The sequence below is a fragment of the Cervus elaphus genome, chromosome 3, assembly GCF_910594005.1.
Source record: "Cervus elaphus chromosome 3, mCerEla1.1, whole genome shotgun sequence".
In the NCBI taxonomy this organism is placed as follows: Eukaryota; Metazoa; Chordata; class Mammalia; order Artiodactyla; family Cervidae; genus Cervus; species Cervus elaphus.
This window is the reverse complement of record NC_057817.1, coordinates 41686610-41712634: the sequence shown is the minus strand read 5'-3', so window position 1 is coordinate 41712634 and position 26025 is coordinate 41686610. Positions and strand designations below refer to the sequence as shown.

General features: G+C 40.5%; 1 protein-coding gene across 2 annotated transcripts in view; it reads right to left on the bottom strand.

The window, feature by feature from the left end:
• The window catches only part of PTPRB (protein tyrosine phosphatase receptor type B), a 122092-nt gene that overhangs the window by 74919 nt on the left and 21148 nt on the right, over nucleotides 1-26025 (bottom strand). The window contains exons 1-4 of one of the 2 annotated variants that reach the window (XM_043887098.1): nucleotides 15686-15942; nucleotides 15007-15280; nucleotides 2460-2735; nucleotides 1511-1762 (exon numbers count right to left, since the gene is read on the bottom strand). In XM_043887098.1, the coding sequence (XP_043743033.1) occupies nucleotides 1511-1762; nucleotides 2460-2735; nucleotides 15007-15280; nucleotides 15686-15739 (856 nt within the window). In that variant the 5' untranslated portion in view covers nucleotides 15740-15942. Of the gene's footprint in view, nucleotides 1-1510; nucleotides 1763-2459; nucleotides 2736-15006; nucleotides 15281-15685; nucleotides 15943-26025 lie in introns of those variants that run through there. The other variant, XM_043887097.1, reaches the window with a different exon arrangement.

Genomic DNA, 26025 nt, shown 5'->3' with positions numbered 1-26025 from the left:
GAAAATGACTTCACAACATTAAAAAAAACACAAAACCAAAGAAAGGTTGTCTGGCTAGTGGAGAGAGCACAAACATGGCAGTCAGGAGCCTAGATTCTGGCTCAAATTTGGCCATGGGTTGGCTGGGCAACCCTAGACAGCTCTGTCTATCTCACTAAGCCTAAGGGCCCTTAGCTTATTTATTTATTTAATTTTTTTTTCATTTATTTTTATTAGTTGGAGGCTAATTACTTTACAATATTGTAGCAGTTTTTGCCATACATTGACATGAATCAGCCATGGATTTGCATGTGTTCCCCATCCTGAACCCCCCTCCCACCTCCCTCCCCATCCCATCCCATCCCTCTGGGTCATCCCAGTGCACCAGCCCCGAGCACTTGTCTCATGCATCCAACCTGGACTGGTGATTTGTTTCACACTAGATAATATATATATTTCAATGCTATTCTCTCAGATCATCCCACCCTCGCCTTCTCCCATAGAGTCCAAAAGTCTGTTCTATACATCTGTGTCTCTTTTTCTGTCTTGCATATAGGGTCACCATTACCATCTTTCTAAATTCCATATATATGCATTAGTATACTGTATTGGTGTTTATCTTTCTGGCTTACTTCACTCTGTATAATGGGGCCCTTAGTTTAATGATGGCTTGGGTCAGAAAAATTTAAAATGGTCTTTTCCAGTTCTGAAATTCTTTAAGTGGACTCCTCAAAGAAGTTGGTCATGTGCCTAATTTCTACCCATCTTTTTTATGTATTTAGTAACAACAAGTACATAATAAATAGATTGGTTGATTGATTGGGTATCATAAATTTTTGTGCTAAAAGTACTTTCTTTTTCATATAAACTTACATAGCTTCCCAAAGGAGGTTATTTATTAACACAGTAGACTGACTAGAAGCATAAGAATCCACTTGAATGGAAGCTCCATGAAGGCAAAGACATGGTCTTTCTTGGACACTGTTGTATCTACAATGTCGAGGATATTGTTTGCACCTTATAAATACTGATTAAAAGAACAAATGAATGAGTATGTGTGTATATACCCAATTCATTAAAACTGAGCATAGCACAGATTAGCCCATGAGAACAACTATAGAATTGGGTCTCAGTAGATGCTTCATAGAAGAGAAGGTTTGGGAAATGGCTGGTTCACAGGAGTAGGTGTTTGTATAGCACTGAGAAGAGTAATCCTGGTTCATTGTGAGTGATGTCACAAAGGCAGTGGATGCTGGTTTAAGAGAAGGAAGTGACAATCCATAAATAAAAAGAGAAGCTGAGACTATATCCATGATTAATTCTGCTATTTCATAACACTGCCAAGGGCTAGCCTAAACTTTAGAATAAAAGGGAATTCCTCTAAGTAGAAATAGGGATACATACTAAGGTCTTTTGTAATATATGGATATTAATTTGCCCTAAACTGCCACTATTTAAATAATAAACCTTGTTTATTAAACATTTCCTTGAATTGAGCTTATTACTGTACAGAAAAGCTGGGGAAACTTACTTGTCCTGGCTGATTTCCATCTGTAGTTTTGCAGCCCTGCAGCCTCACTAGCAATGGTGACATTATAGAGGTGACCAGGTGTCAGTCCATGAAAAGTGTAGAAAGTAGTGTCCACAGTACTACTATGAACTAGATTCCCTCTATCCATTAGCATCAGCTGGTATCGTTCCACCTTCCCAGAGCCACGTGACCAGGAAATCAGGAGCGAATTAGTTTTTGCCAAAACACCAATATCTTTCACTGGGGATGGCACTAGTGGGATAAAATGCATTTCCAAAGTGTTATTCATAATTTCCTTATAAAATATATAAACACATTTCATTTGAAACCACACATTCATTTTTGCTTCTCTGTAATCTGTGTAATAACTAATGAAAATAGCAACCCTGACATTTTACTGGGATATGGATTAACGCTCTTTTCAAATCCCACAGCCTAAAGCTAAATCATAGTTTACCTATCTCCCCCATTTAACAGGTATCAAGGTAGATTTTGCCCATGAAGTATGATGTAGCATAGTAATAAAAGAAAAAGAAAAAAGAAAGAATTACAGAAGATGAAAAATTGAAAGAGAGCAATAAAGCAGGAGAGAAAATGAGTGGAGAGTGAATGATAAGACAGTGTGTTATAGAAGGAAATGGTAATATGCCACTGATACTGGGATACATGGGTTCAAGCAGAGACTTTCTAGGAAACATCTTCATTTTGGAGAAAGTTCCAGTCCCAGAGAAGTTCCATGACTTGTTCAAAATCACCCAGCAAGGTGGCAGCCCAATCCCACCTCCTTGTTTCCAGTCCAATCTTTCCTCTATATCAAACAGTTTCGTTGCCTGTCTTTTCTACCTATCTATCTGTTGTTGATCTCACAGCATTCTTACTCCTGAATCTAATATAATTTCAAAAGGTGTATAGACTATTAAATATCCAACTACATGTAAACAAATCTTACCTGTTGATCCATTGGCATACATTGTAGAGGAACGTTTATCCCCAGAAACAGCTGTGATGGCAATATTATATTTATTACCAGCAGTGAGGTTGAAAAATGTGTATTCATTCCGTGAAGCTCTTTCTTGAATTTGGGCCATCTGTATCTTTTGGTTATCATCAAGTAACTGTACCTCATACCAGGTGACTTTTCCCGAGGAAGGAGTCCACCAAACATGCAAACTGGTGGAAGTACTTTTCTCTTTACTGACTTCAAACCTAGCAGGAGGTAAAGGATCTACAGGGCAAAAACCAAAAAAGAGAAAGTGGCCTGAGGACTTTTGCAAATGCACTCTTACCTTGCTACAATCCAGACTCAGTTTCCTTCAACACTTTCAGAACTCTGCTGCCCATGATATGAATGGGCATTTTACACTACTTCCAAACCATTGTATTTAAAAAAGGAATCTACCTTAGTTATTAGTCATATAAACTCCTTTTTTTCTAATAAAACTTTTTTGTTATGACAGCTCTGAGCTTGGAGATCCAAGCAAGGTTACATTTTCTTTGGCTTGCAGATTTTGCATTTTTCAAACACTGACAAACATCCAGGCTCTTCCTGGATAAATACTGAAAATCTTAACAGAAAATACAGATATTAAGAAATAATTTTAAAATTTCTGCTAAATGTTCTCTTTTTCAGGCTGTGGGGCTTAGGGGGTTACGTTTACAGAACTTGGGGTTGTTCTTACATATCAGAAAACCACAAAAGATACAAACCTGACAGTGAAGCCAAGACTAGGTATGTTCACCAAAATGAATACTCCCAACAACAGGGATTCCCTGGGACTTCCCTGGTAGTCCAACGGTTAAGAATCTGCTTGTAATGCAGGGGACGTGGGTTTAATCCCTGTTCGGGGAACTAAGATCCCACATGTCCTAGACCAACTAAGTCCATGTACCACAACTAGAGAGTCTGTGCACCTCAAGGAAAGATCCCACATTATGCAGTGAAGATCCTGTGTGCTATAATTAAGACCCAACTCAGCCAAATAAATATTTTTAGAAATTGGGATTCCTTATGTCCCTAGATTTTTTTTAAACTTGAGTTCTGGGACATCAGAACTTCATCAGTTCTTAGAGCTGCCAAAACTCTTAGAGCAGACGGGAATGGGTGAGTCCTGCACCTGGCCATGCACTTAGTTTCAATCCTCAAAGCCATGGGTCAGTTTGAGGAGTCCTGTTTCCTCTGCACTGCATCTTCACTGGAGAAGTTGAAATAGGGTGACTGGTACATCTCCAGGTTAGGGACTCAGTCAATGAGATTTAGAGAGCAGATGATGCTGTGGGGCCATCTGAGCAATGAGGCTCTCCACACCCTGAATATGGGGAGAAGAAACGTTGACAGTGACATATACAAAGTTTTCAGAAGTCCTACCTGGCTTTTGTTTTAGGAAATGAGCTCAAGATCCTGGAGACTCAAAAAAAAAAAAAAAAAAAAAAGATACTGGAGACTAAATTTCAAGAGTCAGGTTAACTGTTTTAGTGGCATGGCATGGCGATCTCAGTTCTTATCTACCACCTGGCAAATTATATTTTACTCATGAAATAAGAAATTCTAGCATCTTCCTAGAACAGTATATGTTTTAAGAAATTCTTCACTTGTTATTAGCATTAATACAGTAGGAACAAGGTAATCTTACTCTATATTCAAAAGGTATTTATAGCCAGACAGCTGAGTAGACTATGGGTCACCCATAGACGCCACACATAAGCTAAAAACAGCCAAGTCAAGGCAGCAAACTTTGGGCTTCCACAGCACAGGTGAGCTAGGAGGACAAGGCTCTGTGGTTTACACCCTAGCAGCACAGGTTCACCTAAGCAGTGTAGACTCTAGAGTCTTGAATCGGGTCTCCCGCTTTGTAGATGTGTAATAATTCCTTAACCCCCCTGTGTCTCAGCTGTGTCCTCTATGCAATGCTGATAACAATACTATCTTTTCAGTAGATCTGTTATGAAGATGAAATTGAGTATTTTATCTAGAGCACTTAAAAAAGTGTCCGGCACATGGTGTTCAAGGTTTGCTATTATTCCTATTACTATTATTCCTCTTCTAGTTGGGACAATCTTGTCATAGAAGTAGTGGTAGAGAGAGTGGGCTTTGGAGTCAGAACTCAGTTCAAATTTTGGCTCCCTCATGTATCAGTCATGAGACCCTTTGGAAGTTACTTAACCTTCTAAGTCTCTATTTCTCCCTCTGTCTGGGGAGCATAATAACAGTACCTATATTCTTAATGTTTGGAGGAGTAACAAGATATACCAGAGACTTCACCTGGTATACAACGTATTCTGTCTGTGAGAAATTTCCTCCGAATCACTGACAGAATGGAGGCAAAAAGACTCTAAAAAAAGTCTTTTTTAGAGACTAAACTGATAATAGCATTAATCGCTTTTCTTAAGAAAAAAAAATCTTGGAAAAATCTTATCAATTTATTCTCATGAACTAACTTTCTAACCCTTAAGGTTAAAAAAAAAAAATTTCCAAGATGATTCTCATTTATGGGTTCTTGAGGAAAAACAGTATGGGTTTGTGTCTGTGTGTATGTGTGGCGATATTATTTAAATTTTCTATCCTACATAGCAGTCTACAATTAAAGACGCCACAATAAAAGGAAAGAATACAACTTCCCGTTGTAACTTCCCGTTCAAAAAGTTTTCTTGTTATCATGAAATTCTCATAGCCTGAGAAACTCAAGAGCAACCTTGTCATAGCCAACTGAGGTGATGCGTTTTTGCTGAAGAGGCATTTTAAGGACAAGAACGAGAGAAAGAGATGCTTTCCAGTGATTGTTCAAATGGGATCAATACAGTCACCTACATGCACAGCCCAGGCAGGTAAAGGTTAAAGAAAATGATGTTATGATCCTTATGATCTAAACATATATAATTTGCAAAATAAAAGCTATAAAAAATGAATTTTAAGGTTGCGTGCCTAGAGGGTGAAGTTCATAAATGCAGGCTTTATCTAATCTCTCTGAGCCAGAAAACAAAACAGTCAACCCTTTGTACATCCGCTAGAACAAAGGAACAATGAGATTGGGAAGTGCCTGGGCTGCAAGAACCTGCACTGGAAACAAACACTTAAAACCCCATTTATGCTGTGATAAAGGCCTTTGCTGGCAGAGGTCCACGATCACTATGCATGCAGCGGGAGTGCAATAGTTTTCAGACTTTCAATCTAAGACCAAGGAAAACTCTGCTGTATTAAATTTTTTAAGGTTTTCAATATTTTGTTAGAAACAAATTAGATACTTCCATCAGGATGCTAATTTCATCTATCTCTCTATCTGTCCATCTATCTACCTATGCATCTATATATCATCTACCTATGCAGAGACATATCTATCTAGCTAGATAGATATATGAAAGAGAGTTTTAATGCCATTTGAAAATTTAGTCATATGTCTGTAATCTTATCACATGAAGATCATATGTAATTAGAAAACCCTACTTGACATATAGTTTATGCTGATGGCTAAAAGTTATCAGTGTACACATGTGTGCATTTATAGCCTTTCTGGTTTTTCCATCCACAGCTGTTATACATACTATAACCCATGAAGTATTATTAAGCTATGAGAACTATTGGAAACCATAAATCAATAATTTAATTTCAATCAATATATCAAAATTTATCATTAGCCATAAAATTAAGACATCTTTCTTTGTATTTCTTGGTTCCGGACAGACCTGAAATGTGGAGTGCCAAATGCAAAATTCTGCAGTATTCAGCTGCTCAGCTTCACTGAATTTCATTATCAGGAAGCCCTAGAATTTCATAAGTAGGTTTGCTGTCGATCTGCTTTTTCTGATAAAGTTTAGTCAAATTCCTTGAACCAAAACAGATTCTTCCTTTTTTTCCTTAAATTGACTTAAGGAGAGAGAAAACCCCATACGTATAAAATGGAAGTGATATTTAAAAAATTCTTTTGTATAGCCATTAAAGCATTATTATCTACTGCTATAAGAATTTGAGGAGTGTTTAGAATTCAAAATGTTAGTATGTATTTTGGAAATAAATTTAGCCTTACAATAAGAGAGCAGACAATTCATAAGTTAGTGTCAAAAGCTTTTTTTGAAATCATATGGCACAGAGTATACATGCGTAGGGTCTGGTCATTTACAATGTACTTTGGAGAAGACGATGAGAGGCATTAAGTGACTCATTTACATTACACAGGTAATTCAGCTAAGCTTCTAACACCTGGCTTCCAGTGAGTTCTTCTCTATCACACCCTAGTTGTCCCAGGGTGGAAAATGATGTCATAAGTCTCATGGTCAGTATAACAAAAAATCAACCCAGATGTCTAAGAAAAATAATAGACAAATTTACAGAAGCTTCATTTGATGAAGCTTTGATGATGGTTTGGATACTGTAATACAGATAAATGAATAACAATATTAATAAAAGCTAAATCCAATTCTGCATCCGGGAACATTCTATTGATTTTTAAAAAATATTTTTCTTGTCTATTGCTTTTTCTCTCCTACTGCCTTAACCTGGTGTTCCTTGGGTTGTGTCGGATTACTCCAAGTGTCTTTCTTATTTTCTGTCTTTCTCCCACTATTGCCAAATAATTGCTTTGTATATCTCTCCCATCTGCCATCCTGATCTCCTAGGAAGCACCAAGAATTCTTCATGAGATGAAGCCTGAATTTCCCCACAGAAACTCAAGCAGGCTACTATCCTCCACCCACCTCTCCAACACACACGTTATGTTTCAGCACTAACTCCAGTCCAAGAGTTCTATGTGATTTTATGTGATTACAGGGTCAACTTCTGTACCTTTACAGGAATTATACTATTCTAGTTAAAAGCAGGGTGCCTAGGAAGCCAGAAGCTGCATTTAGTAGCCCTCTACATAAAACGGTGTGAACACCAACTATTCACACTATAAACTAATTGGGAATTTTATCATGGAAACAGAATAATGGTGAGGCAAAAGCCACAAACCATTCCTCGGTACAGGTTTTTGAAAGTGGGCAGAAGAAGAAAATGAGAAAGCAACTGCTCTCACAATCTGTAGTTAATTAAATACATTTAGAAAGAGGAAGAGCTTCCCAGGCTGCACTAGTGGTAAAGAACACAACTTCCAATGCAGGAGACATAAGAGACTCAGGTTTGATCCCTGGGTCAGGAAGATCCCCTGGAGGAGGGCATGGTAAGCCGCTCCAGTATTCTTGCCTGGAGAATCCAGTGGACAAAGGAGCCTGGCGGGCTACCGTCTGTAGGGTCGTAAACAGTCTGACACGACCGAAGTGACTTAGCACGCATGCATAGAGAGAAAAATCTCTTTCAAAGGGCTTCCCTGTAGCTTTGTGGTAAAGAATCCGCTTGTCAGTGCAGGCAACACGGGTTTGATCCCTGGATCGGGAAGATCCCCTGGAGAGGGAAATGGAAACCCACTCCAGTGTTCTTGCCTGGGAAATCCCATGGATATGGGAGCCTGCTGGGCTATAGCACATGGGGTTGCAAAAGAGTGGGGCGAGACTTAGTGACTAAACAACAACAACAATTTTCTTTTACTTTGTTGCAGCTTGACTATAGTCAGCTTTCTGACTTATAAGATGATGTGTACCATATGGAGAAGGCAATGGCAACCCACTCCAGTACTCTTGCCTGGAAACTCCCATGGACAGAGGAGCCTGGTAGGCTGCAGTCCACGGGGTAGCTAAGTGTCGGACACGACTGAGCAACTTCACTTTCACTTTTCACTTTCATGCACTGGAGAAGGAAATGGCAGCCCACTCCAGTGTTCTTGCCTGGAGAATCCCAGGGACGGGGGAGCCTGCAGGGCTGCTGTCTATGGGGTCGCACAGAGTCAGACACGACTGAAGCGACTTAGCAGCAGCAGCAGCATACCATATTATGCTAATGATACATTTCATTTATCAACTTTATACACTAGACATAAAGTTCAGGTAGCAAAGAACTTTCAAAGTTCTAACAGCCTTGAAATTAAATCGGGCCTGGTGCACTGGGAAGACCCAGAGGGATCGGGTAGAGAGGGAGGTGGGAGGGAGGATCGGGATGGGGAATACATGTAAATCCATGGCTGATTCGTGTCAGTGTATGACAAAGATCACTGCAGTGTTGTGGGGTGATTAGCCTCCAACTAATGGAGATGAATGGAAGAAAAAAAGAAATTAAAAAAAAATCAGGTTAGACAATCATCACATCATGATTAACAACAGCGAGGAATACCATATTATTTTACAGGTCATCGTATTTGGCCTCTGAGGGTCTACAGTTTACTCAGGCGTACAGGACATGTGAAAAAGGTAAACACAAATGTGACTTATCAGGGAGGCTGACTTTGATGTCACACCATACCTGTGTTCAAATCCCAACAATGGCACTTCAAACAGTGACTTTAGGCAAGTCACTTAACTGCACCGAGGCTAAGTTGCCTCATCTGTAAAATGGGACACCTGCTTTACAGAGCTGCAGTGTTAACAGGTAATGGAGGCAAAGTGTTAAGTACAGCCCAGGCATGTGGTGAGGCCTCGGAAAGTGGTACTTGGTGTGAGTACTGCTACCGTTCAGGGTAACACAGGTCAGGGTCAATGCTGAACATGCAAAAGGGGAACGACATTCAAGGATGGAGATCTCAGAGGTGGGCTTCATGAAGGAAATGAGCGTGAGCAAGTTGGAAGGTCAAGCAGGACTTAGAAATCAGAGAGAAGAGAGGCCACTGCAGAGAGAGAGGGCAGTGTAAGCTACAGCACTCAGAAGCTCACTTCCACCGAGCATTGGAGAACCGTGTCAACACTGCGGGGGCCCTGCCAGCTGATAGAGACTTTAATACCCTCAGGCCCAGGATATCCTTCAGCAGTCCCACTCTCCTCTTTGATATTAACAGTGGAGGTTTTCTTGGGAATTCCCTGCTGGCCCAATGGTTAAGAGTCAGTATTCTCATTGCTGGGGCCCCAGGTTTGATTCCTGGTCGGGGAACTAAGATCCCACATGCCACGCAGTGTGGCAGAAAAGCAAAACCAATTGAGATTTTCTCAATATTATATAAACGCAGTATAAAGGGAAGTCCTTTGGCCTCCTCTTCCAAACAGATTGCCCAGAAGTCTCTCTTATGTAGAAATCCATGAGCTGTTGCTTGATGTGTGCTTCTGAACCTAGACATCTCAGTACCAAGGAATTACTGTTAATGTTAGGTATGATATTGATACTGTGGTTATGTTAAAAATAATGCTTACCATTCAGAAATGCATACTGAAATATTTATAAATGAAATTAAACAATGACTTGGGCTGTGTTGATATGATACATGGTTAGGGAGTGGGTGGGAATACAGATGAAACAAGATGGTCTGTCAGTTGGTAACTGTTGACAGTAGGTGATGTATAGGTACATGGTCGTTCATAATACTATTCTGCTTACTTTTTATGTATTTGGGTTCTTCCGTCTAGAAGGAAGAACAAAATCAAAACCCCCAATCCCTGGAAATCTGTATGTATATCTACCATGTTAATTTCAGTTGCATAGATTCACCTTTGTTTATATACATTCCTACATATAGAATGGCCTTGACTTCTCCTGCAATGTTAGAAAGTAGTCAGCATTATCCTCCATCCCCCAGGGGGATTCCAGGGAATTGGTGTCTGGGAATGGAAGCCATAATAAATTTTCTTCCATTCTGTCTGGGCAACTTAGATTTTATTTTTTGGTAATGTGTAGAATGCCATGCCCACCTACAGAGGTCAGACTAGTGGCAGAAGCTTCCAAACACACAAAAAGTCACGTTCAGAGAACTAGGTTGGTCCATTTCATATATGGAACTCAACTTGACCTTAAAATTCCTGAAATAAATACATTGCAAATGGCTGATTCCTAAATACTGAAGCTCATCACCAGAAGTACAACAAAATCAAAATCAATATTATTTCATCACGCTAACACACTTTTAATCATTATTCTACCCTTGAGTAGGCTAAGTATCTATAGATTTAAAGAATTTTGTAATATATTTTCTTCTCTTTAAAAGTTGAGTTGAAAAGTAACAACAAACTATCACAGGTAATTTGAAAGAACAAAAGCCAACTTAAAAACTGTATCCATTCTACAGAGTAATAGAAAGAATAGGAGTAGGAGTTGGGGCCAGTAAGCCAGGGTTCAAGGTCTATGTTTGTTAACAATATGGATTTGTGATTAGTTAATTCTTATGAATATCAATCTCATCTCTAACCTGAATGTAATAACAGGAAACATTTCACACTTAGTATGTGACAAAAATGCTTGTAGAATTTATGTCTGAATCAAAACCTCAAAACAACCCTATGAAGTGAGCATTATTTTTATTATTGTCCCCATTTTAGAGATTAGAAAAGGTTAATAACTTGCCCAAGGCAACTTGGTTAGTAAGTAACGGAGGCAGCTGCTTTCAGAACTCATCTCTTAACCACTATGTAACCTGTGCCTCATGACACTCCCTCCACAGGATTGCCATGTGGATATAATTAAACAATATATGGTCAGTTAAATATATATATTTTATACTTTTACTTATGAAACAAGGTAGATGAAAGTATTTTAAATACTACAGGAGTACAAGACAAATATTAGAGTATTATTTTCTTCTTGGGAAAGACAATAAGTATTTCTAAACATTATAGAATTAACCAGGCATAAAAAGAAATGGTTATCAAAAACTTAACGCCAATGAATAATAGAAAAACTATATCATTATCTCTTGAACTTCAGTATGCAGTGATTCACTTTGATAGTTGTTTAAAATCCTAGGCTCTACTTTTAAATTCATTATATATGAGGTAGAAGCCAACAATATGCTTTTATAACAAACTCTGCAACAGATTTTGATGCCATAAGTTACAGACAGTGCTGAGAAATAATGACTTGTGTTTAAAGTCATGTGAGTTTTATGAACTGAATTGCATCTCTCTAAAATCCATATATTAAAGCCCTAACTACCAATACTTCATAATGTGACTGTATTTGGAGATAAGATCTCTAAAGGGGTAACTGAGCTAAAATGGGGTCTTTAAGGTGCTCCCTACTCTAATATGACCGGTGTCCTTACAAGAAGAGGAGATTAGATCACGGACAACACAGATGAAGGACCAAGTAAGGACATAGTGAGGTGATCATCTGCAAGACAGTCAGAGGAGCCTTAGAAGAAACCTGCTGACAACTTTATCTGGGACTTCTAGACTCTAGAACCATGAGAAAATAAATTTGTTGTTAAAGCCACCCAGTCTGTGATATTTTGTTATGGAAGCCCTGGTAAACTAATACAACATGTTGAGGTGGAAATAATAACTGATATAGTAATTTGGTAATTAAAGCTCTTTTAAAAGTTAAAAACACAGGAGCTAATTTTAAAGAGCTAATTTTTTTGCCTTTTTGTTCTAGGCTGATTAGCAGGGCTTCCCAGGTGGCATTAGTGGTAAAGAATCCACCTGCCAATGCAAGCGATATAAGAGACTCAGGTTCGATTCCTGGGTCGGGAAGATCCCCTGGAGGAGGGCATGGAAACCCACTCCAATATTCTTGCCAGGAGAATCCCACGGACAGAGGAGCCTGGTGGGCTACAGTACATAGGGTCGCAAAGAGTTGGACATGACTAAAGCGCACTAGGCTGATTGACAAGAACCTGATAGTGATTAACTGGGAGTGTCGAGATGCCTAAATAACAGATAGATTTTGTTTGGCTCACGTAATGTTTCGACACCCCAGGGGCTACCAGTTTGCAGTCTCTGATCTATATTCCGAGGACAGAGTATTAACAGAATTGTTGAGGTTTTCAAATTTATAATCTGTTTCTAATAAATTTACAACTAGATAATTTGGCTTTCAAATTATTACAGTTCTTGCATTGATCGTTTATGACCAAAAACATCCAAGAGAAGCAAAGCAGGGTCTTCAACGGGAAGAAGTGGTAAAGCTCTGTCACTACCCTTATCCTGAACTTCTCTCACCTCTGTAGAAGACTACAAGGACAGAGATCATGCTTTGTCATCTTTATTAATCACTACCTGGCCTAATTCCCTACAGTATCGATGCCTGATAAATGTTTGTTGAACTGAATTTGAATCCACATAGGTTTTCCAATTCTGATTTTAAATCTGGAGTGAAAACTGACTGTTGCTGAAATAGTTCCTATTTAGTTAAATTTTATTTTAAGGTCATGTCTACATTACTAAAATAAATATTTTTAGGTAATTTACCAGGAAAAATAGTCAGACAAATCCCACTTGGAATGACACAGAGATAATCTAAGCAACTGCTATATCTCCAGCCATATCATGCTTGCTCTCACTCTATTTTACTCTATAATGATAAGACAGCCATAACAGAATAAGAAAAGGACAACATATCTGAATGACTTTTTTTGTCTGAAGTTATATCTCAGACTCAATATTATGCGACTAGTTGATCCTGCTTTTGTAACAATAAAATATGATTTGTGGCATTCATCTCTGCAGCGTACCAGTTAATACTAGAGGGATACCAGTACTTTCTCTGAACTTAGAGCAAAAACTCACATATGTCCTTAAAATATAGGAAGCACAGAAAGTGCTGACAAAAAATAAACAACAATCAACCAAAAATATTCTCTCTGAAACATTTGTAAAAATATCTTAATTAAAAAAATATCTAGTTAAGTAAATTATTTTTAAATATAGAGAATCCAAAGTAAGGTTATACCATCATACAAATAACTATGAAAAAATTATCATTATACAAACATCACCATTGATCAAATTTCATTCTTCACATTTGGCACAGCGCTCATAAAATTTGTGGTGAAAAGTCTATTTGTGGTACTGTAAAAGGTGAATCCTTAAGGAAAATGATGAGACACTGAATGCTAACAACTGTGAATGCTGATCGTCTCTTTTTTAATTCAACATAGTCAATAAAGTGCAAATATTTCTTACATTTCACAAATGTGTCTGGACTTGAAACACACCCACTAATTAAACTCTAAACATATTCTAACTAGTGACACCACAGGGAGTTCATTTTTATCAATTTCGTTTTTCCAAAAAAGCAAAACCTCTGGGTTAAATCAATGTACTCTTGCTTAATGTCTTCATCTTTTCTCCCTTAAGCTTCTGAAGGCTCACCAGTTTCTAAAAATCATTCTGCTCCATTCAATACAGACACCTCATCAAATGCAAACAACGTATCTAGAAGTTCTGTCAAGAATTTCACAGTATTGGCAATCTGAGTGTTCATGGAACTACCTTCGTATACCAAGAAATTAAGAACTTTATAACTAAAAATCCCAGCCACTTAAACTTCTGTAAAATGTTCTTATTATGTCAGTGATTTTGGGCTCTCTTTGATTCTATATAAAAACACAACCGTGTTCTTAACAAGTGATGTCTCTTTCCAATTCAAGTTCCTGCAAATCGCAGAAATTACCTTTCATCTGAAGTAATTGGGCATTCTTAATAAGCGAGTAATTAATTAGCTTATCATATGAATCTGTTTACATTTCCTGACTCTGTTGTAACAGCCCTGATAACGCACCATTCTCACACCTCTCAAAGAACTATAGCTAAAGAAGTGATCTTTGTTCGGCTGAAAGTGAAAGACTAGTGAGGACAACACATTTCTAAATTTAACTTCTGGAGTTTTTCAGTTAAATTTGACTTTCTGGATGAAAGTCAGGCTTCTCTATGGCAACAAATAAAGATAATGTTAAAAGGAAGACTAATAAGGTCATAAAACGTGGAAGTCATTAGCGGATTTACTGCATATCTGAGGGTGACTCTGGGGATTAATGAGGTAACATGCACAACAGCCCCCGCCTAAGTAAGCTCTTGGTTGGAACCTGGACTTCAATGACCAAGTCTAACACTCTCATTTTACAGATAAGAAAACTGAGGCAGGAAAGACACTCTTACCATGCATGGAAGGTTTTACCAAAAGCGAACAGAAAATGATTGATTTAACTTGCAGAGTAACCAAAAGATGTTCTTTGATATTGTATGGTTTTAGTTACTCAAGTGATAAAAAAATAAATAAAATTTTCATATCCTCATTTCAAGGGACTTTTTCTAATTTCCCCCTAAGAGTGATTCTATCCCTGATGATTTTAGGTCTTGGTTCCAAAAATAAAACTAAGTTGGGGAAAGTCATATCCCTAATCATTGCACTTCCGTTATTTATTCTAAAAACATTGACTTAAAATTATTCCAGGGCTTGACACTTCAACGTGTTGGGAGCTCAAACTCCATCACTTTAACAAACTCCCTCCACAGCGCACTTATTCTCTCTGCTGCTCTCCCTGTTTAAGTAGCTAGTCCGCTGTTTTCAGCACTAGGGACATCTCTGAAGGTCAGCCAGGCTGTTTCTTGCCAGATCTGAGGAGACTAGAAATCTTTGTCAGTAGTTATCTTACAGATGTTTTTACCTTTTATAATCATTATTTTGTATGCCTGGAACTCAAAGGAAGCATTGGCTTGAAAAGGCAGGTCTCAGCCAGGAGTGGCCTGGACTTCCAGCCGCACCTGTCACTTTTTACCTGTTTGCAAGACCACAGTTTTCTTTTCTCCATCCAGAGACATAATAGTGAAATTATAGATGGTTCCCGCTTGTAAATCCTTGGTGTTACATCCATAGGTGGTGTTGTCTATCCGCGCAGGGTGGCACCACGCGACCCCCGACGTGTCACTTCTGTAGCTGAGGTTAAAGTTACAGGGGAACGCCAAAGTTCTCCACTGCAGAGACACGGCCCGGCTGGAGACCCTGGCGTCTGTCAAGGTGAAGTTGCATCTCACTGGCTCCCCCAGTCCAGTCTGCAAAGGAACCAGAACAATAGCTGAAGCCCACCGTCTATCCCTGCCCAGGGATGAGTCCGGAGCAAGCTCCGCAAGCTGCCTCCGCTCACCCCTGGCCCCAGCCTCAGCCCCTGCATCCTTTCGCCCTCCAGTCGAGAGAAAAGAAGTGGGTGGCCACTTTCCCCCTAACTGCTTTTTTCTCCCGAGCAGCTGGAGAGAGAAGGTGGCTTTTGCCTTCTGTGGCACGAGCTGTCAGTCTGGCTGGGGACTCAGAAGAGGATCACCGTTCCCCAAGGAGGGGGAGAAATTCTGCCACCTCCCTCTCCAAAAACGCAACCCAGGACACCAGAGAGCGGGGTGAGAATCTGGTCCTTGGCGGGGAGGGGCGCGTCCGCCCGCGGGGACCTCTTCTCGGCCCCTCACCTGCAGCAGGCTCAGCGCGGTCCACAGGGCCAGCCCGGCTCCATGGCTCCGCATGGCGCTCGGCGGTTCCCCCAAACTCTACTGCGGGGCTGGGACGCACGGCGCGGCCCGACGGCCGGCGGAGCCGGGACCACTTGTTGCGCGCGCTTAGCGCGCCCCGCGGGCGCAGAGCGCGGGCCTCCGGGCTGGGGACGCGCGGGGGCCGCCGCCGCCGCCGCTGCTGCTGCCGCCCCGGGCGGGCTGCGGACGCGAGAGGCGGCTGGGGCCGGCAGCGCGCCGCCCTTCCCACGCTGCCATTCTGACCCGCGCTGCCTCGCCCCGGGCCCCGGCCGCGGACTTCCGCAATCAAAAGGCAATTTCCTCGTCTCCCGGCAAAGGAACAATGCGCCGGCGAGGGAGGGAGCCCCGAGGAGCCAAGGCTTGAGGCTGCCAAGGGGGCACGAGGCGGGCCAAGCTGCCCCCGCCGCCCCGCGCCGCCGCCTCCCCGTCCAGGGGTCCCGGCCGCGTCCGCGGAGGTCTGCCTCCTTCTGCACCTCTCCGCCCGACTGTCACTTTTTTCCCACTCTGTGGTCCTCAACCCCACCGTCTTCACCACGATCTGGACTCGCCCCCTCTCATTTTCCAGCTCCCCACCCCGCCCTCTTCCCCCACACCCTGCGCCTCCCCCTCCCTGTCTTCCTTCCTATCTTCCTCATCTGCTTTCTCCAGGGTCCCTTTTCCCAGGATTAAACTTGACCACAGCAGATTTTCCTAGGTCGCCTCACTCTTTCCTAAAGCCTTTCATTAGGCTGCTATGGCCTTTCTCACCTCAAAGCATTCATTTGTCCCAACGCATGCCCCCTGACACCACCAAGAGAAGAAGACCCTAAAATGGTGGTGTCCATCGTCAAATTGGCCTTCATTTTTTTCCTGCCGTTCACTTTCCCCTTTCTCTTGTGTAGAGGTCTGTGCCCTCCCCAAATGTCATGCAAATAGTGCTAACCAAGGACATATATAATCACCACCATTTGTTCAGCCCACAAGCAAAGCAGTTTCATGACTGACGGTTCAGTAGTTAAAGTCGTTTTAGCTATAATTGAATATAAGAAAGCAATATGAACTCTGGTTTGAGGGAAATACCTTTAATGGCCCAGCTCCCTATATATTACAAAAAAGCAAAATTCACTTAGTTTCAAGCGCTACCTTTGTGCTGACTTTTAGCAGTTGCCTCAATACCTGAGTGATCATGTATCTGAAAATTTAAAAAGTTCCCAATAAACGAAGAGCAAATGGCAGTCCATCCAGTATTCTTGCCTGGGAAATCCCGTGGACAGAGGAGCCTGGGGATTTACAGTCCATGGCAAAGAGTCGGACAGGACTGAGGGACTAAACAGGTGATAGTAGCAAAGTATTGCAACAAGCTTCTAATGTTTGGTTACTTTTCTTTGGGTGCCATCTCTGACAATTGCTGAGAGATTTTCAAAACAGAATGGTAGAGCTACATTAATGGGAAAGATGCCATTCTTTTCTTTTTCAAATAGATTATACATAAAGGCATATTATTGACTATTATATCAAATGTATCTACTTTGAGGAAAAAAAGGAAAAAAGTGAAAATTATTTCAATTCTTTCAGAAATCATGTTTTGTTTTGTTTTTTTAATTAATGAAAAAATGAAGTTTCTACTCCTTGAAGATTCTACGGGTTGTTACTCTGCGGCTAGACTGCTGCTGCTGCTAAGTCACTTCAGTCGTGTCCGACTCTGTGTGACCCCATGGACGGCAGCCCACCAGGCTCCCCCATCCCTGGGATTCTCCAGGCAAGAACACTGGAGTGGGTTGCCATTTCCTTCTCCAATGCATGAAAGTGAAAAGTGAAAGTGAAGTCGTGTCCGACTCTTCCCAACCCCATGGATTGTAGCCTACCAGGCTCCTCCATCCATGGGATTTTCCAGGCAGGAGTACTGGAGTCGGTTGCCATTTCCTTCTCCAGCAGCTGGACTAGAGATCTCAAGTCTCCTTTTCAAGTCACAAATACTCAAAGAAGGTCAAACCTAAAATATGTGAGTATTTTTGGGAAAATGGAATCTTTCTTATTTATTTGCCCAGGTCACTGGTCTTAATAAAGAAACTTTGCCCTCCATATTTTGCCCCTCAAATTCAATGGCTGTTCACAGCCTAGCGTGCCTTTCAGCATCATCAGAGACACTCCTCTCCACATGAGATCCTGTAAACCTACAAGCTGCCTTTGGCCTTTACAGGAGTCTTTTCCAGCTTTATTCCTTTTTCACATCACCATTTTCCTTTCTGGTGTATTCAGAAAGCAACGTGATTTCCTTGTCTGTAAAACTGGAATAATGCCTACTCTAAATACTTCCCAGAGATATTATGAAGAATAAGATCACATATGTTTAAGCACCTTTGCAAACTTTAATGTGTTGTCCAAGTGCCAGCTAACCTAATAATAGACTGTATCCAAATCACACACTTCACTCTTTTTTAAGTTCATCCATCACGTAGGATCCGCTTACCTAACTTCTGCTGCCCATCCTTCTTTGTTTTTTCCAGTGAAGTTTTTGCATTTTTTTCTCATAGATTGGCCCTCCCAGTTTGGAATCTTTCCACTCCAATTTACTAAATACTCCTCTTTCCTTTGCACAAAACTTTGCTAAATCTTATTTTTTTCTAAGTTCTCCAAGCTTTCTCATTCTTTTTTAAAAAAATATTACATTACCAACCTACTGTACCCTACCAGTTAACTTCAAAATTTTATTTTTTATATATAATATAATGTCTGAATATAATGCAATATACTGCCTTATAATAGAGGCAACTATACAAAAAAAAGGTGAAGAGGACTAGTCAAACAAGGCAATAACAAAATATCCCCACCACACTCTTCAAATGCTTCTAAATTCTATAATTAATAGTGACCTGCTAATAATAACCCTGGGGATAGGAATTAGGAAAAGGAGGAGCAGTTTCTTTAAGTGCAGTGATTTTATTATTGATCTATCAAAGAGAGACATTGTACATTTAAGATTGTGTGTCTTTTATCTATTTTGATACCAATGTGTATGAAGAATTACAACAATCTATGAAGGAAAGGCCTAGGAGTCAGAGATATGTCTTTTCCAAACATATGTAATTGCTGTTTTGTTTTTTGGAGAATCATAAGGCTCATGGCAAAGCCCCCAATTAATTAGTGGGTCCTAAATAACCCATAAGAATGACTATATTATGAAACAAGGAGAGAAAGTTTAAACTCAGGTTTTTACTGATTACATTTTAAAGGCTGATTTTCTTTTTAGATACACTTATATGAATATGAAAAATTAGAGAGATGTGTAGTAGATTCAAGGAAGTAAGGGACTGGGAAAATCTGCCAGATAACATCTTTTACAAAAGGAGTTTATTTGAAACTACTGTACAAAGTATAAATAAAATAATTCATTTTATTCTTTGTTCTCATCTTTGTTTGGAATTCCTCAACTTCTTTTGAACCTATTTATCCTGTTTAATTAGTGAAGGACAGAACCTGGCATGCTGCAAGTCCATAGGGTCACAAAGAATCAGACACGACTTAGCGACTAAACAACAACAAATCCTGTTTAATGCCACTGCATTTGCTTTATGAGTTACTGCATTCCAGAAATTTGGAGTCAGCCTCTCTGTAACGTTTCAGGGATAACTTCTCTTTGCCACTAAGAAATCTTTCCCAGACTACATGGGAAGGGTGGGGCTGTTTTTTGTATTAGATATGTGTCTAAAATCAAACTGTTGGTTAAACAGCTGCCTTTTAAACAGATAGTCATAACAATTAATGAATAATTTCTCTAAGTGACATTCATTAATTATGAATTCATAGATGGTAGCATGATTCTTTTCATGTTATGAACATACATGTTGAATGATACAACTGATCATCAGGGGTCCTGGGGCCATGTTTTGAGAATTGTTACTTTACATCCAAGTTTGAGCAGGGTACAGAGAAGTTTGAGGGGATGTAGGGAGAGTGGATCGGTAAATCTGACTGGTTAATTCAAACTTCTCACTCATGACCTAAAAGGTCTTTCGTGACCTGGCCTCTGCTCACTGCATGCCTCTCTCTTGCTTGCCTGGGTCCAGCACCCTGGGTCTAATAGTCCATTTACTCACTCATTTAGCAAATACTGACTGAGCACCTACTGTGTGCCAGGCCTTGGTTTAAGTTAGGAGACACCCTAAGGAGCTGACTCTTTTCTGCCCCAGGGCCTTTGTGCTTGCAGTTTTCTCTTGGACCACTTCCGCCCACAGGCTCTGCTTAGCTATCTTCTCAATCTTTAGATCTCAGCCTAAACACACCCCTGTGGGGCCAGACCCTTTCTGACCTCCTGGGGTTAAGTGTGCCGTTATCAATCGTCATCTCAGCAACCCATTTATTTAATTCTGCACATTAATGATACTTGGTAATAATCTAATTATTTATACAGTTGTATACTAACTGTCTTCCCTGGCCATGCAGAGAATTCCTTGTGGGCAGAGTCTTTTTCTGTCTTGCTCCTCTGACAGAACTTGGCAGTATGGTGGAGTTTCAACAAGTATTTTTTGAATGAGTAGATGAATGAATGAATGAGTGAGTCTTTGTAGCTGCTCAATAAATATTGTCATCTGAATAAGTACTTTAAACAAGCCCTTCTAGACATGTTCCTGCTGTATACCTCAAAGACCATCTTGAAAGGGAGGGAGGGTGAGAGAAGAGAGAAGAGAAGATTGATTTTGAAGAGAAAGAGGTGGGAAAAGATGAGTGGGAGGAAAGATAAAGGGAGAAAAAGAAGAAAGGGGAGGGGAGGCGTAATTTTTAGGACAGTGGTTCTCAAAGGCTAGAGTCAGCATCATCTGAGAACTTGCTAGAAACATAAAATCTTAGGGGCCGACCACAACCTGAGGAATTTGAAATGAGCTCTGGTGGAGCTCAATAATGTGTGCGTGGTGTTTAACAAGATTTCCTGCTTTAGTTGGTGAGAAAGAGCTACCCAAATTCCAATAAAAAGTCTTAGATTGTCAGTCCCGAACCCTGAATCCTGAACCAGATCATTTTATATTAAAGAAAGGTAATGATAATTCATTCTCTTAAATTTCACTGAGCTCTCTGGTTATAAGAAATATATTGGCAATTTAAAAGGTCTTGAACAGTTTTAGAAGGTGTCAAGTAAAGTGGTGACATAATATATAATATAGTATATATTTTATATAGTATATTTACAGTGTGCATTATATGCACATTTTGATATTTAACACTTCTCCATAAAGTACAGATGCTAAAGGGAAAATGATCAACATGCAGCAAACAACAGATGACAGGCCAATTCTGATGCCTTTTTTATGCAGCTCTCATGTCTGTTTCCTCAGAGATTTTTAAAAAGAAGAAAGCCTAGCAATTAGGGAATGTGTCAATTAAAAACAATTACAAGATGGCAAATCCTTTTCTTTGTTTAAATTTGAACTGGCTCTGTAAGTCAATGATAGCAGAAGTGAATACAATTTTAACCTGCCACAGGTGTCATGCATTTAAAAAGGGATTTATTAAAATTTAAGGTAAGATCATTTTGATAAGCAGTTTTCTAAAAAGGACCGTGACTTTTGTGTTTAGAGATACTATTTTGGGATACTTACATTTCAAGGAAGCTTTCTAGCTTCCTTAATCGTAACCTTACTAGGTCATAGGTCTCCAGGAAAATGGAAACAAATACAAACATTTGGGGGTGGTTTAATGAGGGGGTGGACTAAATGAGAAGGTACATGTTATATGAAGAGCACTTCCCTGGCTAACAAGTGTTAGACAGTGTGTGTAGTAATAGTATATAAAAGCAATAAATCACGGATGCTGAGCACCCAGCAATGCTAGAGAATGACAAAGTCCACGGATGAGAATGTCTTTCTGAGCACATCCAAATAATAATAAACTACCCTCTCTGTCAATCCCATACCCAAGAGGAATTCTTCAGTAGATCGGCACAAAAGACATCCACTGGCTGCTCTGACTGTTGGCCGTGCCAAGATTTTTTTTAAACCCTGGAAGGGAGGGGTGGGAGTGCCGGATGTGTCTCTAGCAGCAGCCCCACCATCTCCTCTCCCAGACACATCTCTAAGGTTTCCTGGTATTTTTTTTTTTTTCCTACATAAATTTCTCACCCTCTTCCCTTCCCCCACTTTTTAATTTTAATCTAGAGGAAATGGGCTTTGCATAGCTTTTGTCAGAGCTTTATAACTGTACTCAGAATGACTTAAAACCAGATGTGACTGTAAACGAATCACTTTTCCAATCTCAAGCGATTCTGTTGCATCTTCATTCCCACGTTTCACGCGCTGTCACCCCACCCTCGGAAATGAGTTGGCTCACATATGCACAAAATCAAGAGGTTAATGTGGCCGTGGGGATGTCTATATGGGCGTGACTGCTATACATTCCGCTGTCAGGAGCTAGGTCATGATTCTCACGACTATCCCAGCTCTAGGATAGTAAATAAACAAAACATGGCTAACACTAGCTTTAAGGAAAAGGAGAACAAAAACAAAAATCACACATCTCATCTCCCTTAGAAAGGGATGATTGGAGGGTAAAGATTCTTTTTTTCTGTGTATCATATTAGACTGTTGACTAAGACCAAGTGTAGCATGGGGGCTTCCCAGGTGGCACAGTGGTAAAAAATCTGCCTGCCAATACAGGAGATGCAGGTTTGACCCCTGGGTCAGGAAGATCCCCTGGAGTAGGAAATGGCAACTTGCTCAAATATTCTTGCCTGAAAAACTATATGGACAGAGAAGCCTGGTGGACTGCAGTCCTTGGGGTTGCAGAGAGTTAGACACAACTGAGCAACTGAACACACATCATGTTAGAACATTATTTCCCAAGAATCCTCTGGCGGTTGTAAACAGAGGACTCTATTTGGTGAGCACATGTTCCTTTTCTGGCTCTTATAGTGTGATCTTAATATTGTTTTTAAAAAATGGAATAAGCAAGTAATTTTGAGAAAAATAGGAGATTTTTCATGGTAAAAAGTCTGAATTTTGACTTTTCACTTAAAAAAAGTAAAAAATGGAGGCTTGCTGGGCCCCCATCCTGCTCACCTCTTCCATATAGCTTTCGCATTCCACCCTTTTCTATTGGATGAGGCAGACACAGGGCATTTCAGGGTTCTCTGAATGTTGGAGCTGACAGTGACCAAAGTGAAAAATCAAAGGGGTCTTACCATGTTTTTCAAAAATACAATGATAAAACCATCAGCAACAATAGAAAACTTTTGAAGGAAGAAGTCTTGGCTCTTTGTTATATCCCCATGCCCATGTTGTAGAGACTCAATGACTGTACATCTGCATAACACAGTAAATATTCAAATCTCACCACTCAACAAGGACACAGCTAAGTATTGGGGAATCTTAAAATAATTGTATTCTTCAGTTGTTCCAATGCAGATGTGGAACCCTCAGTTCAGTTCAGTTCAGTTGCTCAGTTGTGTCTGACTCTTTGTGACCCCATGGACTGCAGCACGCCAGGCCTCCCTGTCCATCACCAACTTCCAGAGTTTACTCAAACTCATGTCCACTGAGTTGGTGATGCCATCCAACCATCCCATCCTCTGTCGTCCCTTTCTTCTCCCACGTTCAATCTTTCCCAGCATCAGAGTCTTTTCAGATGAGTCAGTTCTTCATATCAGGTGGCCAAAGTATTGGAATTTCAGCTTCAGCATCAATCCTTCCAATGAATATTCAGGGATGATTTCCTTAGGATGGACTGGTTGGATCTCCACGCAGTCCAAGAGACTCTCAAGAGTCTTCTCCAACACAACAGTTTAAAAGCATTAATTCTTCAGTGCTCAGCTTTCTTTCTAGTCCAACTCTCACATCCATACATGACTACTGGAAAAACCATAGGCTTGACTAGATGGGCCTTTGTTGACAAAGTGATGTCTCTGCTTTTTAATATGCTGTCTAGGTTGGTCATAACTTTTCTTCCAAGGAGCAAGCGTCTTTTGATTTCCTGGCTGCAATCACCATCTGCAGTGATTTTGGAGCCCCAAAAAACAAAGTCTGTCACTATTTCCATTGTTTTCCCATTTATTTGCCATGAAGTGATGGGACTGGATGCCATGATCTTCATTTTTTGAATGTTGAGTTGTAAGCCAGCCTTTTCATTCTCCTCTTTCCCTTTCATCAAGAGGCTCTTTAGTTCTTTTTCACTTTCTGCCATAAGGGTGGTGTCATCTGAGGTTATTGATATTTCTCCCAGCAATCTTGATTCCAGCTTGTGCTTCATCCACCCAGTGTTTCTCATGATGTACTCTGCATATAAGTTAAATAAGCTGGGTGACAATATACAGCCTTGACGTGCTCCTTTCCCTATTTGGAACCAGTCTGTTGCTCCATGTCCAGCTCTAGCTGTTGCTTCCTGACCTGCATACAGGTTTCTCAGGAGGCAGGTCAGGTGGTCTGGTATCCCATCTCTTGAATAATTTTCCAGTTTGTTGTGATCCACACAGTCAAAGGCTTTGGCATGGTCAATAAAGCAGAAGTAGATGTTTTTCTGGAACTTTCTCACTTTTTAGATGATCCAATGGATGTTTGCAATTTGATCTCTGATTCCTCTGCCTTTTCTAAATCCAGCTTGAACATCTGGAAGCTCACGGTTCACGTATTGCTGAAGCCGTGCTTGGAGAATTTTGAGTATCACTTTGCTAGGATGTGAGATGAGTGCAATTGTGAGGTAGTTTGAGCATTCTTTGGCATTGCCTTTCTTTGGGATTGGGATGAAAACTGATCTTTTCCAGTCCTGTGGCCACTGCTGAGTTTTCCAAATTTGCTGGCATATTGAGTGCAGCACTTTCACAGCATCATCTTTTAGGATTTGAAATAGCTCACCTGGAATTCCATCACCTCCACCAGTTTTGTTCAGTGATGCTTCCTAAGGCCCACTTGACTTCACATTCCAGGATGTCTGTCTCTAGGTGAGTGATCACACCATCGTGATTATCTGGGTCATGAAGATCTTTTTTGTATAGTTCTTCTGTGTGGTGGCTCAGATGGTAAAGTGTCTGCCTACAATGCGGGAGACCCAGGTTTGATCTCTGGGTTGGGAAGATCCTCTGGAGAAAGAAATGGCAACCCACTTCAGTACTCTTGCCTGGAAAATCCCATGGATGGAGAAGCATGGTAGGCTACAGTCCACTGGGTCGCAAAGAGTTGGACTCTACTGAGTGACTTCACTTTCTGTGTATTCTTGCCACCGCTTCTTAATATCTTATACTTCTGTTAGGTCCATACCATTTGTGTCCTTTATTGTGCCCACCTTTGCATGAAATGTTCCCTTGGTATATCTAATTTTCTTGAAGAGATCTCTAGTCTTTCCCATTCTATTGTTTTCCTCTATTCCTTTGCACTGATCACTGAGGAAGGCTTTCTTATCTCTCCTTGCTGTTCTTTGGAACTCTGCTATCAAATGGGTGTATCTTTCATTTCTCCTTTGCCTTTTGCTTCTCTTCTTTTCACAGCTATTTGTAAGACCTCCTCAGATAACCATTTTTACTTCCTGCATTTCTTTTTCTTTGGGATGATCTTGATCCCTGCCTCCTGTACAATGTCACGAACCTCTGTCCATAGTTCTTCAGGCACTCTGTCTATCAGATCTAGTCCCTTGAATCTATTTCTCACTTCCACTGTATAATTGTAAGGGATTTGACTTAGGCCATACCTGAATGGTCTAATGGTTTTCCCTACTTTCTTCAATTTAAGTCTGAATTTGGAAATAAGGAGTTCATGATCTGAGCCACAGTCAGCTCCCAGTCTTGTTTTTGCTGACTGTATAGAGCTTCTCCATCTTTGGCTGCAAAGAATATAACCAGTCTGATTTCGGTGTTGACCATCTGGTGATGTCCCTGTGTAGAGTTTTCTCTTGTGTTGTTGGAAGAGTTGCTATGACCAGTGCGTTCTCTTGGCAAAACTCTATTAGCCTTTGCCCTGCTTCATTCTGTCCTCTAAGGCCAAATTTGTCTGTTACTCCAGGTGTTTCTTGACTTCCAACTTTTGCATTCCAGTTCCCTATAATGAAAAGGACATCTTTTTTGGGGTGTTAGTTCTAGAAGGTCTTGTAGGTCTTCATAGAACTATTCAACTTCACTTTCTTCAGCATTACTGGTAGGGGCATAGACTTGGATTACTGTGATATTCAGTGGTTTGCCTTGGAAATGAGCAGAGATCATTTTGTCGTTTTTGAGATTGCATCCAAGTACTGCATGTCGGACTCTTCTGTTGAGGTTTTGTGGAACCCTCAGCATGACAGAATTGAAGAGTACCTAGTACCTAAGCCTTCAGGTAAACTAGTGCCTA